This window comes from Arachis hypogaea, chromosome 7, assembly GCF_003086295.3.
Source record: "Arachis hypogaea cultivar Tifrunner chromosome 7, arahy.Tifrunner.gnm2.J5K5, whole genome shotgun sequence".
Taxonomy (NCBI): domain Eukaryota; kingdom Viridiplantae; phylum Streptophyta; class Magnoliopsida; order Fabales; family Fabaceae; genus Arachis; species Arachis hypogaea.
Genome location: NC_092042.1, coordinates 2,229,737 through 2,244,212, shown reverse-complemented (window position 1 = coordinate 2,244,212; position 14,476 = coordinate 2,229,737). Strand labels below are relative to the sequence as shown.

At 29.2% G+C, this 14,476-nt stretch overlaps 2 protein-coding genes across 6 annotated transcripts; one reads left to right on the top strand and one right to left on the bottom strand.

Moving 5' to 3' along the window:
* Positions 1-6,543: 6,543 nt before the first annotated feature.
* Positions 6,544-9,144, top strand: LOC112701884 (uncharacterized). Of its 3 annotated transcripts, none has more exons than XM_025752673.3 (2): positions 6,544-6,961; positions 7,840-9,144. In XM_025752673.3, the coding sequence occupies exon 2, from the start codon at positions 7,842-7,844 to the stop codon at positions 8,997-8,999; it is 1,158 nt and encodes a 385-aa protein (XP_025608458.1). In that variant the 5' UTR covers positions 6,544-6,961; positions 7,840-7,841; the 3' UTR covers positions 9,000-9,144. The 3 variants fall into 3 exon arrangements, with proteins under 3 accessions (XP_025608458.1, XP_025608459.1, XP_025608460.1); XM_025752674.3 differs by having other exon boundaries at positions 6,648-6,961; positions 7,822-9,144; XM_025752675.3 differs by having other exon boundaries at positions 6,648-6,961; positions 7,819-9,144.
* A 1,145-nt stretch (positions 9,145-10,289) lies between these two features.
* LOC112701883 (heterogeneous nuclear ribonucleoprotein 1-like) lies at positions 10,290-14,291 on the bottom strand. 3 transcript variants are annotated; one of them, XM_025752671.3, is made up of 4 exons: positions 13,681-14,291; positions 13,147-13,373; positions 11,655-12,858; positions 10,290-10,932 (listed from the first exon to the last, which is right to left on the bottom strand). In XM_025752671.3, exons 2-4 carry the CDS (start codon positions 13,366-13,368, stop codon positions 10,919-10,921), a joined length of 1,440 nt encoding a protein of 479 aa, XP_025608456.1. In that variant the 5' UTR covers positions 13,369-13,373; positions 13,681-14,291; the 3' UTR covers positions 10,290-10,918. The 3 variants fall into 3 exon arrangements, with proteins under 3 accessions (XP_025608456.1, XP_025608457.1, XP_072056005.1); XM_025752672.3 differs by having other exon boundaries at positions 13,147-13,368; positions 13,681-14,167; XM_072199904.1 differs by lacking the exon at positions 13,681-14,291 and having other exon boundaries at positions 13,147-13,389.
* Positions 14,292-14,476: the final 185 nt, after the last annotated feature.

Sequence of the window (14,476 nt, the reverse complement as noted above, 5' to 3'; positions counted from 1 at the left end):
TTGAGTTCAGTTCATTCAGATGACCGTTGGAAAAAGAACAAGCTAAGGAAATGACTGAACTATCCTCTACTATTTTATTTTTAAAAAAATACTTTATATATAATTTTAATTACATATATATATAATTTTAATTATATATAATGATGTATTTGTATATATTTGTATGTAATAATTTATATTTTTTTATGTCAATGGGTTATAGTTCAAATAACATAGTTTTTCCATACTTATTTAAAAGGTTGCAGATTCGAATCTTCCTATTTTTGGTAAAAAAAAATTATATTTTTTTACTATATAATATATATAACATGATTATTTTATTTTTTAAATAAAAATTTATATCTAATCAAAATCCTGTCTATTTTTCACAAATAACCAGAGTTGTTAATAAAAATTAAACAATAAAACGATTTTAAACTATTCACTTTTTGAGACATACCAATGTTTTTCACAAAAAATAATATTGTTTCTTTATTAAAAAGTACCAATATTTCTTGACAAGTGAATAATTAATTTTTTTTCTTTTGTTAAAAAACAATTAATTTTTCGTAAAAATCAATAAGAGCTGTTTGGGTACTTACTCCATTTTGAGTGAAGCTTTTTTAAAATTAAGTTTTAATTTAGTAAGTAGCCTATTACATAAATAAAAACATTTGGATCTAATATTTCTTCATACATTTTTTATTTTATTTTATTGCTATTTAAAAGCTATACATGATTGAACGATAATATATAAAAATTTCTGAAATTTCATTACTACCATTATCACTATGATATATAGTTCTTTTACTAATTTATGTTAATAGAGGAGTGGAACGAGAACTATGGTTTCCCATTGTATAGGGAGAAATTAGTCCTTTTACTCAGTAAATTCAAATAAGTAGCCGTTGACACTTTTGAGACAACCATAGCCATCAATTCTCTTGGATCACTAAGTTGACCCCACATATGCAATGCTTTTATTATAAGTGATGATGATTAGTTGATTAACTATTATCAGAAGATGTTTTTTGGTAAATGTTAAGGTATCCAAAAATTTGGTGTTTAATTGTCAAAAAGATAAAATATTTAATACTTATTTTAAAAGTTTAAAAATTAATACATTTTAAATATCTAAAATTTATTATAAAAAAATAAGTGAGATAAAATTTAAACATCAAGTAATAAGAACTATAGAATTAGTTATGTTCTTTTAATTTTAGATAATTCTTTTCTTTTTTTTTTGAGACCATATGTGAGATTTGTCATATTATTATCATAAGATCGGATTGAGTGATAAATTTTGAGCTTATAAAAAAGTATGAAATTGGAGTTAGTTCAAAATTTTTACTCTTAATTATGGTTGTGTTTCAAAAAGAAAAACATGAATACATAAAATAGTTAATATTAGGGTTGGAAGTGAGTCAAGCTAGTTTATGAGCCAGTTCGAACTAAATTCGTTAATAGTTTGATAAGCTAAACTCGTGAGCTGGTGACCCAAATTTGAGTCTGGAAGTGAGCTCATAAATTAAATGAGTCGAGTTTGAGTTTGAATAAACTCAACTCATTAGCTCGTGAGTTAACTCGATCATATATATCAATATTATTATCCTATATGTATTCTATACTTTTAATATTTTATATATATATATATGAAATAGTAATATATAATTATATATATATGTATAAATATATATATATATTAATGATTTTATTTATTTAAAATTTTATATTTATTTTTTTATATATAATTTTGATATAGGACATAAATAAAAATTTATATTTTATTGATAGATAAACAATATATAAAATTAATTTTTTTAAATATTTTTTAAAATATATAAGTTATAATTTATTGATGTAGAATTATAGATTATATTTCTATTATTTGAACCAACTTGTGGGCTTGAACAAGCTCGTGAGCTTTTAGTAAACCGAGTTTGAACTTAAGAAATAGATTCGATTGTTAATGAGACGAGTCGTGAGCCAAACTCAATTTTTATAAATCGAGCTTAAATTTGGTCTAATTTAGCACAATTCGTATTACTTCCAGCCCTAGTTAATATGTATTTTTATAGACCCATCAAACTATAAAAAGATAACACAAGTAATAATATAATTTTACTAAAAAAGTTAAATATACTTTTTTATTAAAATATCTTAATTTATATGATCGGTACAAATAAACATGCATGGGAGAATCAAATATATTTTGATGAGGAGTTAGTAAGAGGTCTTTCAAAAATTGAAATTTAATTATATTAAATATATATTAAAATTAATTATTAAAATTAATTATTAATATAAAATATATATTAAAATATAAAATAAGTTAAATTATATATATTTATATAAAAATACACATAATGACTGATTTTTAGTGTCATTATAGTATTTTTTATATTATATTATTCCCGACTTTTAAATTCATATATTACCCAAAGATAATTATCAAAATGAATTAAGGAGTCTAATTCTGGTGCTAAGCACCAATTACAGGCTCAAACACAAACACCTTAAATTGTTACTTTATTTTATCCTTTAAAACCTTAATTAGTTATTTCTCCTCATACAATAAAACGAAATTCCAAATTCCAAATTATAATACAATGCAACTAGCTTTTTATAATCTTATCTCTAATTGCTCTCAAAATCACATATTCCCACATCACCAATATATCTATCTATCTATCTATATTGAACAAGCATATTTCTTGTCTTTGTCACAACTCATAATATTCTAAAAAGTCTACCATGGTACCCACATGTCTTTCTCAATTCTCAATTATTCAACTCAAGAAGCTTAAAATCTATTTAATTATATTATTACTCTTTTATAGTGTTTATATATTGGTCTAGTTTTCATTATGGTGGTGTCTAATCTCTTAACCTTCATACGCAAATTACGGCATTTATATATCCACTTATGTTATATGTATATCAAAATCAGTCATCAAAATTAACCACAGTATAAAATATATACTGAAATATAAATACACATTAAAAATAAATTAAACTATACATATATTTATACACAAATACATTAATAACTAATTTTAGTGGCTGATTTTGATATACAAATAATATTTTTAGTATATATCAGTGTGTCGAAAGATCAATACGGTCTATAATAAGAACAAAAGTATAAAAATGACCTATTGAATTGTATTCGAATACATGCACTATATGCTCAAGAAGGTCTCATCATCCATATCCTTATTATCAACCCTAATAAGAGTTTGAAACGACAAAGTAGAGATGAGAAAAAGAAAAACAAATAAATCTATTATTTATTTGATATTTTAGTTGTTTAAAATTGATATTTGGTTGGTCGAGTAGTCAACTCACTCGTCCGCTTAAGCAAGCGTCGGGAGTTTGACTCCCGTCTTGTGCATGTAGCAACTTATTGGCCAGCGACAAACCCTTAAATGGAGTTCAGACTCGCGACAGATTAGCCCTTAACCTGTCGGGTTGGGAAATACCGTTTGGGTAAACCAAAGGCAATGGTTATGACTATGATAGTAATAGTAGTAGTAATATTGATGTTAAGGATTTAAAGTAGTGATGGTGGTGATAATAAACATATAATGAAATTAAATAGATGTAATTTTGAAAGTATGATACTATTAGAAAGTTTTCAAAACATTATAGATAATTTTGAACTAAAAATAAAACTTAAACACGATTTTTATTTTCAATTCAAATATTAAGATGATAAAATAATATTTTATTCTAAAATAAAATTAATGACATCATCATACCACTTATAATTTTATATCATCAAATAATTTTTTTTATAATTTAATCGTTAAATTATATCAAGAATTATTTATTTTGTCTTATACATAATGTCCTAAAAAAAATTTTATTTATTTTTTAAATTTTTTTCTTACAACTGTTTGTAAATATTTAAAAATTCTCTTTTTTTATTGTCTTGACTTTTGGACATTGTATTTATTTTTCTATTAAATAAAATATTACTATTATTTTTGAAAAAAAAATCGTTAAATTATAATTATTTATGAGATAAAGATTAGTTGTTATAAAATTTCATAAAAAAATCATACTTAAAAGCGTAAATAATGTAAACATTTTTTTCAATTATATATTTTAAGCATATATATTCTGTTGATTTTAAAATCTATATAAAAGTTGTATTGATTAATATTATAGGAAGTCTTTTCAAGTCATATGTCATAGGTCACATGCGAGAAAAGGAAATTAAGCTAATGAATTAGAAGTCTACACACTAATTAATTGGAATTAAGTTGTCCATATTGTTCATTAATTGGATGTGTAATTTAAGTAATTTAAGAGATGTTGAATAGTAGTAAAGTTGACACCCTTTGTCTATCATCTCATATAATATATAGTTTTTTTTTTCCCTCATCATTCTTTTTTGTTCTTTTGTTATATATGATAGTATCGAGTCATTTTTGGCTGATGAATGAAGAATAAAAATGAAGACCCCACAATAATTTTTAATTTTATAACTTTGTTGCAAATAGTTGCACAATGCTTTCGAGAAGCATATGGCATGGGACCCTTTAATGAAGAAAAATTGGGGCAAAATTCTAGAACTAATAAAGTGCAAAAGTTGTAGTGATATGATATGTGCGAGAACGAAAATATTTGATTAGAAAAAAACATTAGTAAAAGATTATTAAAATTTATTGTTATTAATTTTATTTAATACATCTTATAATAAATAAATATTAAATAAGATAATTTAAATTATTTAGACTGACTATGTTTTATCTCTCTAATATTATCCGTATGAAAAAATTTAGTATTATGCGATATGAAAATTTTTTGAGTTATAAAATTTCTAATTTAATTACATGGTCATTAGTAAAATAATTTCTTGAATGTAAAAAGATTTGTAATATCATCCAATTAAATTCATGCATTTAATTATTTTTTTAAGTAATTAATTTTAAAATAATTATTTTTTGTGAATATATGACATCATGATTGATTATTTATATAACTCTTTATATTTACAGTACATGAAAAGTAAATTACAATATTTTAGATATTGAAAAGGAATAAATATAAATATATAGCTAATTTCTTAAAAAGGTTAGATATTCAATATATTTGGTAAAGAGATAACATTAAGAATATATAGGAGAGTTACATGTGATAACATCTTTAAGTATTGCATAATTATCCAATTTCAACCGTTTGTGTTGTGTTACAAATATAATATTAAATAATTTCCAAAATTTTTGAAATACAAATAAAACAAAAAAATAAATATTTTATTATGATTTATCTAAAATATCTTGAACAAAAATAATATTTCAAGTTGAAATAAAAAGAAAATAGAAAAGGACAGAGATTGCACTCAGCACCAAAAGTCTCAAGTGGGGACAAGTGTGAGCAGTGAATATAACTATAAAATGCAAAATGTCAAGAAAAGTGTACAAAAAGAACACAGAAAAAAGTCATATGAAATGGCAATTGCTAATGGATCATATGGCCCACATAAACCTACTCTCATTGGTTTGTGTTGCTCTTCCATCCATCAAATATCATCTTAAGAAAAAATTATAAATATCACACTTTTCTAATTTATGATCCTTTAAATTTTAATCCTTTATTACTATGTGTATTAATAAGTTATTAATTCTCACTGTCCGCTTAAATAAGTATTGGAGGTTCGAATTTCTGGTTTGTACATACAGCAATTTATTGTTTAATGATAAACTTTTAAATGGAGCTTTGATTCGTAATAGATTAGTCATTGTTTTGTCGAGTTAAAAAATACCGCGAGCAAGCTAATATATATATATGGTAATTTTAAAAGACTAACAATGCAAAAAAATATAATTTTTTAAGTAATGAATTAAAAAATTAATTATTTTTATTAATATAATAATATATAATTAATTATTTATAAAATTTGTTTATACTAACAATGTATTAAAATTAAATTATATACTATATTCTTATTTATAGAAATATATTTTTATAAGCTTCTTAATTTTTAAGTTACAATTTACATGATATTTTAAAGTAAAATTATAATTTTATAAATTAAATTAACTTTTATTATATTATAATATATTTAATTTTAATTATCGTAAAAAATATTTCATATAACTCTTTCAAACTATATTATTTACAAAGTTTTTATTATAAAATTATAATTATTTTTATATTTATTATTTTATACAAAAAAATCAATAAAAACAAAAAATATAATACCGTGTTGGATGGCCATCCTCTTGTAATAATACATAGATACATATTTAATATAATAAAAATTCAAATGCAATTAATTTAATATAAAATTAATTATTAAAAATTATTAAATAATAATTTATTTAAATTTATAAAATTATTTAACAATTTTTTCCTATTCATTTCTCTGTATAAAATTAACGGTGCACTTAAGTTTTTGAATTCTATTAGAAAATTAATAGAATTTTTGTATAATGTGTACAATAAATTATTTATTTAGCTTAATATAAATTAAAAAATAAATATCTAAAATAAAATACTACTAATTTTTTAAATATAATACATTTATATTATTCAGAAGAACCGTCCGAATACAGGAATAATAAACATCTCCATTGGCTCCTTATACTACATCTAAGTTTTTACTGCTCAATATGTGTAAAAGCGTATAAATATACAGTACGGATGAAATTGAAGACATTAATTGAAGACACTTTGAGAGTCACAAGCTCCAGACAACTCCACTCAAAGATTTTGAGATTTTTGAGTCAGTGTTTCTCAGCAGCCATAGATTTTATCCATCTTCTTCTTCTTCTTCTTTCTCTTTCCTTTCCCTTGATGCAACACAACAAACCAAACCACTTTCACAAGAAGCTTTCTCTTTTTTGTTACTTCTTCTAACCACTCTAACTCCAACTACACCTACACCAACACCAACTCCTCGGATTCACGAACTGGGTTGTAGCTTTCTAACTCAAACACTTTGACTTTTCAGGCTAAGTTTCTAAAGCAGGTAACACCACAACTACAAAATCAGTTTTTTGTTTTTCCTTTTTTATCAAAATCAGTTTTTTATTTTTGTTCTTTTTTTTTTAGGAGTAGTACTTTCTTTTTCCTTCCTCCCAGGGTGTTGTGTTTTGAGGAATTTCAAGGAGAATAATTTATGTTCCTTATTATTGTGTTTGGATTCTATGGTGACACTAACCTTGGACACTGTGCCATTTTTTTTATTTGTTTATCTTTTGCTTACCCTGTTTATCTTACCTTGGATTCTGGTGACACTGTTATCTGTGTAGAGCAACAGAATATTATGCATAAAAGTTTGTAGCTTTATTGGAATACTGTCAAATCTGGCACTACCCCATGATTGTTCCTTTTTTTTTTTTTTTTTGAAATGTTTTGGTGGGTATGTATATTTGAGTGTTTCTTCAAATTCTCAATTTTGGGGTTCTGATACTTGTGAATTCATACTTGTTTTACTCCCAATTGAGTAGTGTCTTTCTGCTGATCTTAGCTGCAAAGGCTTAAAGCCTCCACTTGGGTTATGTGGAGGAATTCAAGTTGAAGTTTCTTAGTACTGCTCTTTTCACATTTGGGGGGTTGAGTGTTGGTTTTGCCTTTCTTTCCTTCTTCCTTTCTTCATGTTTATCCAAATTAGTCACCTCATATTTGTGTATAAATAGATACATTTGCTTTAATATGTATTCTATTCGGGTGGCTGATTTGAGTGTATACGTAACATGATTGATAAATTTTAGGGTAGTGCCTAAAATTTAGTACTAATACCAATTTCTAGTCATAGTTAGTTACTTTGATTCTCTCATTTATCTGCATACACACCATATTGAATTCTCTCTAAAGCAATACTAGTAGTTTTTGTGGTTTTTCTAGGCATGGAGTCCCCACAATCTGTTGTGTCACCATTGAAGAAATCTGTGTTGGTTGATAATGAGAAGCAAAAACATGATGTTCCCTTGTCTAAGGACATTGAAGTCAATGGAACAAAGGATGATTTCATGGGTGTTGTTGATGTTTACATCCATGAGGCCAGGGACATTCATAACATCTGCATATACCACAAGCAAGATGTTTATGCCAAAATTTGTTTGACAAGTGATCCTGATAACTCTGTCTCCACCAAGATCATCAACGGTGGAGGAAACAACCCTGTGTTCAATGAGAATCTAAGTCTAAGTGTTAGGACTGTTGATTCGGCTGTGAAATGTGAGATTTGGATGCTGAGCCGGGTCAGGAACTATCTAGAAGACCAGTTGCTTGGTTTTGCTTTGGTGCCTCTTTCTGAAGTTCTGGTGAATAAGGATTGCAAGCTTGAGAAAGAGTTCTCGCTTTCTTCCACCGATCTTTTCCATTCTCCGGCCGGTTTTGTTCAGCTTTCACTTGCCTACTCCGGTGCTTCCCCTGATGTTATGGCAATATCCTCAATGCCTTTGAAATTGGCTGCAAATGAGATTGACAAGGACTCAGAACCGTGCAGCGAGTCGTTGGTGGAAGATTTAGACAAGATTGAGTTCCCTGATCCGAAAATAGCCAAGGAAGATTGCTTGATGGTTTCGGAATACATAAGCATTCAATGTTCTGAGGATGCTGAAAACCATAGCAGTGTTGAATCAATGCAACCTCCACCTCCTCCTAAGGTTGATTCTCCACCAAGCAGTGTATCAACAAATGGAATCTCGTCTCCTTCGGTGGCTGCAAGCTCAGAATCCTCTGCTGCTAAGGAAGAGAAGAAAACTATGGATGTAAAAAATGGTGATACTGATTCCTCGAGTAGGGAAGCATTCGCGAAACCTCTTGTGAGTTTGAAAATTGAGCCAGAGCCAGAGCCAAGCATGGTGCAGCAGGACATAGTAGACATGTATATGAAAAGTATGCAGCAATTCACCGAGTCGTTGGCGAAAATGAAGCTTCCTAATATGGACAGTGAGAAGGGAGTAGCTAGCTCAGGTAACTCCGGCAGCTCTGAGCAGAAGCTTCAGGCGTCAAGGAGTGGTAACTCGCGCGTGTTCTATGGTAGTAGAGCTTTCTTCTGAGGTTAGATAACTTGGAAATGGAAACTGATATAAGTAGTTAAGAACAGAAATAATGTACAATCCCAGTGTGGGAACCATAACCTTTGTACTTATCAGAAACAAGCTTGCTCCTATCTTATATAACTTGTGTTTCTTTTGTTGTGAATGTGAATAATTGTGCAATCAAATTTCATCTAACAATGTGCTCATGTTGTGTATAACATGAATCTAAATTTTCAAGACCTGTTCTATGTAACACCTTGCTTTATATAAGAGCTCTCTTTCTGAGTCTTGGAGTGTGAATATTACACAAATCATGTACCTTTAGTCTTTAGCAATTATATTAGGTTGATTTTTAAGTATATAAATGGTATAACAAGCGATTTGAATTGATGTGAAATTTTAGAAATGATATATAAGATACAAACTTTTAACCAATCTCGAGTAAAAAATCAATTTTGATGCACTGAGTGTAAAATGCTTTACACAGTAATTCACACAGTTAAGGTAAAAAGTAGTTATTTTTGCTCATGTGACGTTATATAATTGGATGTATGTATAAAATTGTTTTACACTGATAGTGCATCAAAATTAAATTTTAAAAAATTATTCTATAGTGTAATATTTACTTAAAGTTACTCTAGTATTATTTGATTCTAACTCATATTCTGTCCATCACCGGAATATTCCCTGTGGAACATTATGAATAAGGAAAGCATGCATGATTCATTCAATACATTTATTTCAATTTTCAAGTTACTTTGATTTTTCTATATATGGTGTTTGGTGCCATCAATATGTTAGTGTCTCTTTCACTATTATGGCATAGTTAGAAGAGGAAACCCATATTTTCAATACCTTGTGTGATAAATAATACAACCTCTTTTGAAAAAAACATGTTAGGTTTTCAATTCCCATTTTAGTATAACATCCTTCTAACTTTATTTAAACCTTAATTGAACAACTCAAAATTAGATAGAACTAATTGGTGCTTCCATCATCAAAACATGCATATATAAAGAAACAAAAAATATTCACTCATTTTTTTCACCTTTTGCCAAACACACCTAATAGGGTGATTACTTGCATTCCAAGTATCAAAAGATATAGACACATCTCCAACTCGAATTCTTGTCATGCTTTGCTTTCCAACTTCCAAGGATGTCTTACACATGCTAAGAAAACCTCTAACATAATTGAGGCATGTGCATGCTACACATAATTGTTTTCATTAACATGGCCCTTTAAATATATGCAATAACATGCTCAATACTTCAATACACAATGATGCATATAAATTGATATTATGACTTAATAAATCAAGTATAAAGTTTTGTAACATTTAAGTCTAACAAAGAATAATAGAACTGTTCAAGCACATAATTATTTGATGGGGGATCCTAGATGGATACCCCTCTAAATGTTTCAAACTTGATCAATCAAGCTCAACCTCACTTACAATTTGATCAAATGTCCCACAAAGTAAAAAGATGGTGACAAGAACAAACAGATTGGCCAAGGCATTACAGCGGCAAAACGAAGAAAATATAAAAATAATTAAGAAAAAAAAATAAAGAAATTCATACACTATCATTAAACATGCTAATGATGAAGCAACCTTTCTGTGGATGCAACTATTACACTATTTGGAACCAATCTTCCCTGAGTATATATCCCGCAATCTGATTTTACACCTCAAAATCAAATTCCAAGAAAGGAACCGAAACCTTTAACACAAAATCATCCCTTGTAAACTGATTTCTCTTAAAATGTATAATTCAAAATAAAAGAACACCGTTAGCTATATATGATTGATTAACTTCCCTTATCTGCTGATATTTCCCTTAAGTGACGACGGAGACGTATGAATTCACAAATACCTCATTACCAGTTTCCTTTGATCTACTGTTACCAATGACATATCCAAATTAACATATCTCCTAAGCAGCAATTCCTGAATCAAGTTGAGAAATTATAAAGAACATGAGTAACATAACAAGTATTAATTCAGATGCGATCGAAAATATATAGTCTACACTGAAATGTACCCTATGAAATTCAAGGCACCTATGTGTATTGTTGTTGTATTAAAATTCATGACTAAATCATTGTCTATTGAGCATTTGTTCTTCTTCAAAAGATTAGAAAAGAAATTAAGTAGCAAGGTTTTCACCTTAATTCATTAAGCATGAAGGTATATATATATAACAAACTCAGTTTGCAAATCTCAATGCATCATTCATTTAGAAAATAATCAAACACATTTAAACTTAGAAAGACCGATCTATGTATATATCTTTACTTTCAAGTCAATTTAACTTCACATGAAACATTCAAATACCTGAAAATGAAAGTAATCAAGAAAGCTAGGCAAATATTATATTAGATTTCAATAACAATTTCCAGCAAAGCCATCACAGTTCAAGAAAAAGATCAATGATTTTCGTATATACAAAGTCTGGTACCTAGTGTTCGGAATATGACTAAAGGAAAACATGAACAATGCTATCTTTATCTATCATAAACTAGAAGATGATTTCTTTTCACAGCTTCAGAATAATTCATGTACCGAATTATAAATAGTTAAAAGCACATAATTTGCAAGTAACCAACCAAAAATCTACAAAGTATGATCTCATTTTCTTTTGGAGATAAAAATGTAGCTAAAGATCTTACCTCTATTAGATTGTCTACTTGTTACATTGTAGTTCCCAATAAAACCCTCAGAACTCTTCACTGGATCATCTGAAACAATGCCACCAAGTCCATAACCAAATGCACCAGAACCATCTACCTCAGAAGCAGCGGACCGCCAAGTAGAGTCATTGTAAGCAGAACCACTGCGGTATAACTCCCCATAGGGTCCATCATAAACACTGTTTGGTGCAGCAAATGTAGAGGACTGGGTCGCATTTGTGCCACTGTTCCTTCCATACCCTCCTCCTCCTCCTAATCCTATGCTACTATCTCCACCGGCATAAACATTGCTCCAAGTAGCATAGCCGGAAGCAGCCCCTCCACCCTGCGTTGGAACTGATGGACCCCAATTGGTACCACTATTTCCAATGGAAACACCGAAAGCCCCACTTCCTGATCCCAAGTAAGCACCAGGGCTGACGGGGTTATTAGTCGTAGTATTCAGGCCACCATTTCCCCAGACATTCCTAGAAGCTGAGTTCGTAAGAGTGTCGCTTCTTGCATTGCCCCCACTAAAGCCAATAGGAGTAGTGTACCTGCTTGAATTGCCACTATAGAAAGGACTAAATATTCGACCGTACCCTATATTTCCCCCATAATTGGAAGTTCCTCCATAGTTTGGACTCAATGCTGATTCCAAATTCACTCCCATTCCATAACCACTGGATCCAAATGGGGTAAAACTGCTTCTACCACTAGAAAGTGGACTAAATCTACCATCCATCCTTATGCCATAGCCTCCTATCGGATTAATATTAAAACCCTGAGCATAACTGTTTAGGTAGCTACTTGTCCTATTCAAACCATAGTTATATCCTATCAATGGGCTCCGATTGGGTCCAGGAGAAAGATCTTTTGGAACTGCCCTCTTGACCTCAACCAACTTCCCATTGAGTTCATGAAATGTTTTATAAAGAACTCTGTCCACAGCTTCTTCCGAATCATAAGTGATGAAGCCAAATCCTCTTGGCCTCTGAGTATTATGATCATACATCACTACAACATCAGTAATTGTACCGAACTGATCAAAATACTTCTTGAAATCACTTTCCGTGATCGTTGATGGTAAACCTCCAACGAAGATTTTCTTCGTGCGACCAGGACTAGGAGATCCCTGCATGCTAGCAGACTGCCTATTTATAGCTTGCTGATCATCTCTGGGAACAGCCTTCTTTGCTTCAACCTGAAAATCAAGAACCGAAATTTGATCAAAATATTGAAGTCATCTTCAATTTCCTTGCTTAAAAGCTCAGAAAAGATCAACCTCGATACAATGCACATACTTTAATCTAAGTTGCTAAGCATCATCCCAATGTTGCCTTAAAACAAACATAATTTTTAACACCATCATAGCAGGAAAATTACGAAAAATGAGGAACACAATGATCTCTAATCTAAATTAACACAATTTCAGCAAAGATATGAATTGGCACAATGCAATGTAGCATCTAACAACGAAACAAACTCTCACCGTGCGGCCATCGATTACATGTTTATCCATAATTACTCTTTCTGCAACAGCAAGATCAGCAAAGACAATAAAGCCGAATCCACGAGCACGACCCGTTGTCCGATCCCTCATGATCACAGCTTCTATCACCTCACCAAATTTCCCAAAATATTCCTTGAGGCGTTCCTCATCAGTGTCCCATGAAATCCCCCCAATGAAGAGCTTTCCAAGATCCGATTCCATCTGTTCTGTTAACAAAACCATTCCAAGTTATGCATTGCAATCAATTACCAAATCAAATTCAACACATTTCAACATAATTCAGTCCAAAATTCTCATTCCAAATCAAAAAAGCAAAAACATCAAAACCAAAATTTCATCTTTTTCAATACACATAAGATGAATTACACAGTAATGATCCATAATTCAACACCGGAACCAATCTAAATGCAAATTATATTGAATTATGGAGAATTTGAGCTCAATCTGAATAAAAATTCAATCTTTAGAAATCAGAAATGCAGGTAAGTATGAATCTGTGAAGAAGGGTCGCACCTTATCTCAAAATTCAGACAGAACCCAGTTGGTGCTTCGATCAGATACGAAGTTTGGGGGGTTTTGTCAAATTCGATCTAAGAGCATCGGATCTTTGAAGCACCCAATCAATAAGAAACGGGAACCAGAATATATCAATCAACCAAAAACAACAACCAAAAAGAAAAAATCAATTTTTTTTTTCTTCTAGTTGTTGGTTTCTGAGATCAGAGATAGAGATTCAAACAAGGATGAAGAGATCAAAGGAAAAAGGGGAAAAAGAAATAGAAGGAACCATAAATGGAAGGTGATGGATGAAAAAAAAAACCAAAAGAATAAAAAAATGAAAACTTTTAATTAGCAATTATTAATGATATTGAGAGAGAGAAAGAAAAATAAAATAAAATAAAATAAATGAGAGGTTATGTGAAAATTTGAATGGGAGAAGAAAGTGAGAATGACAATGAAAACAGAGGATGTGGTCTCATCCTCTTCTTCTCTGTTTCTTATTTTCTCTTTGTTTTTTTTTTAATTATTTATTGGAAAAAAAGGAAATTTAAAGAAAATAAAAAAATATATATATAAAAAAAAATTTAGAGAGAAAGGGAAAGAAGGACACACTGCAAATCTCTGGTGCAAGAATATTTGGAGGGCCAATTTATGACAACACATTATAATGCCTAAAAAATATAAAAATAAATTAAATTAAATAGCTTATCTAAATTAAATCCTAAACTAAAATGCAAGTCTTATTTTTTTTTCCTTTTTTGGTGGGTTATATTATTTTTTCTCTTTTAAAATTACTATATCTATTTTT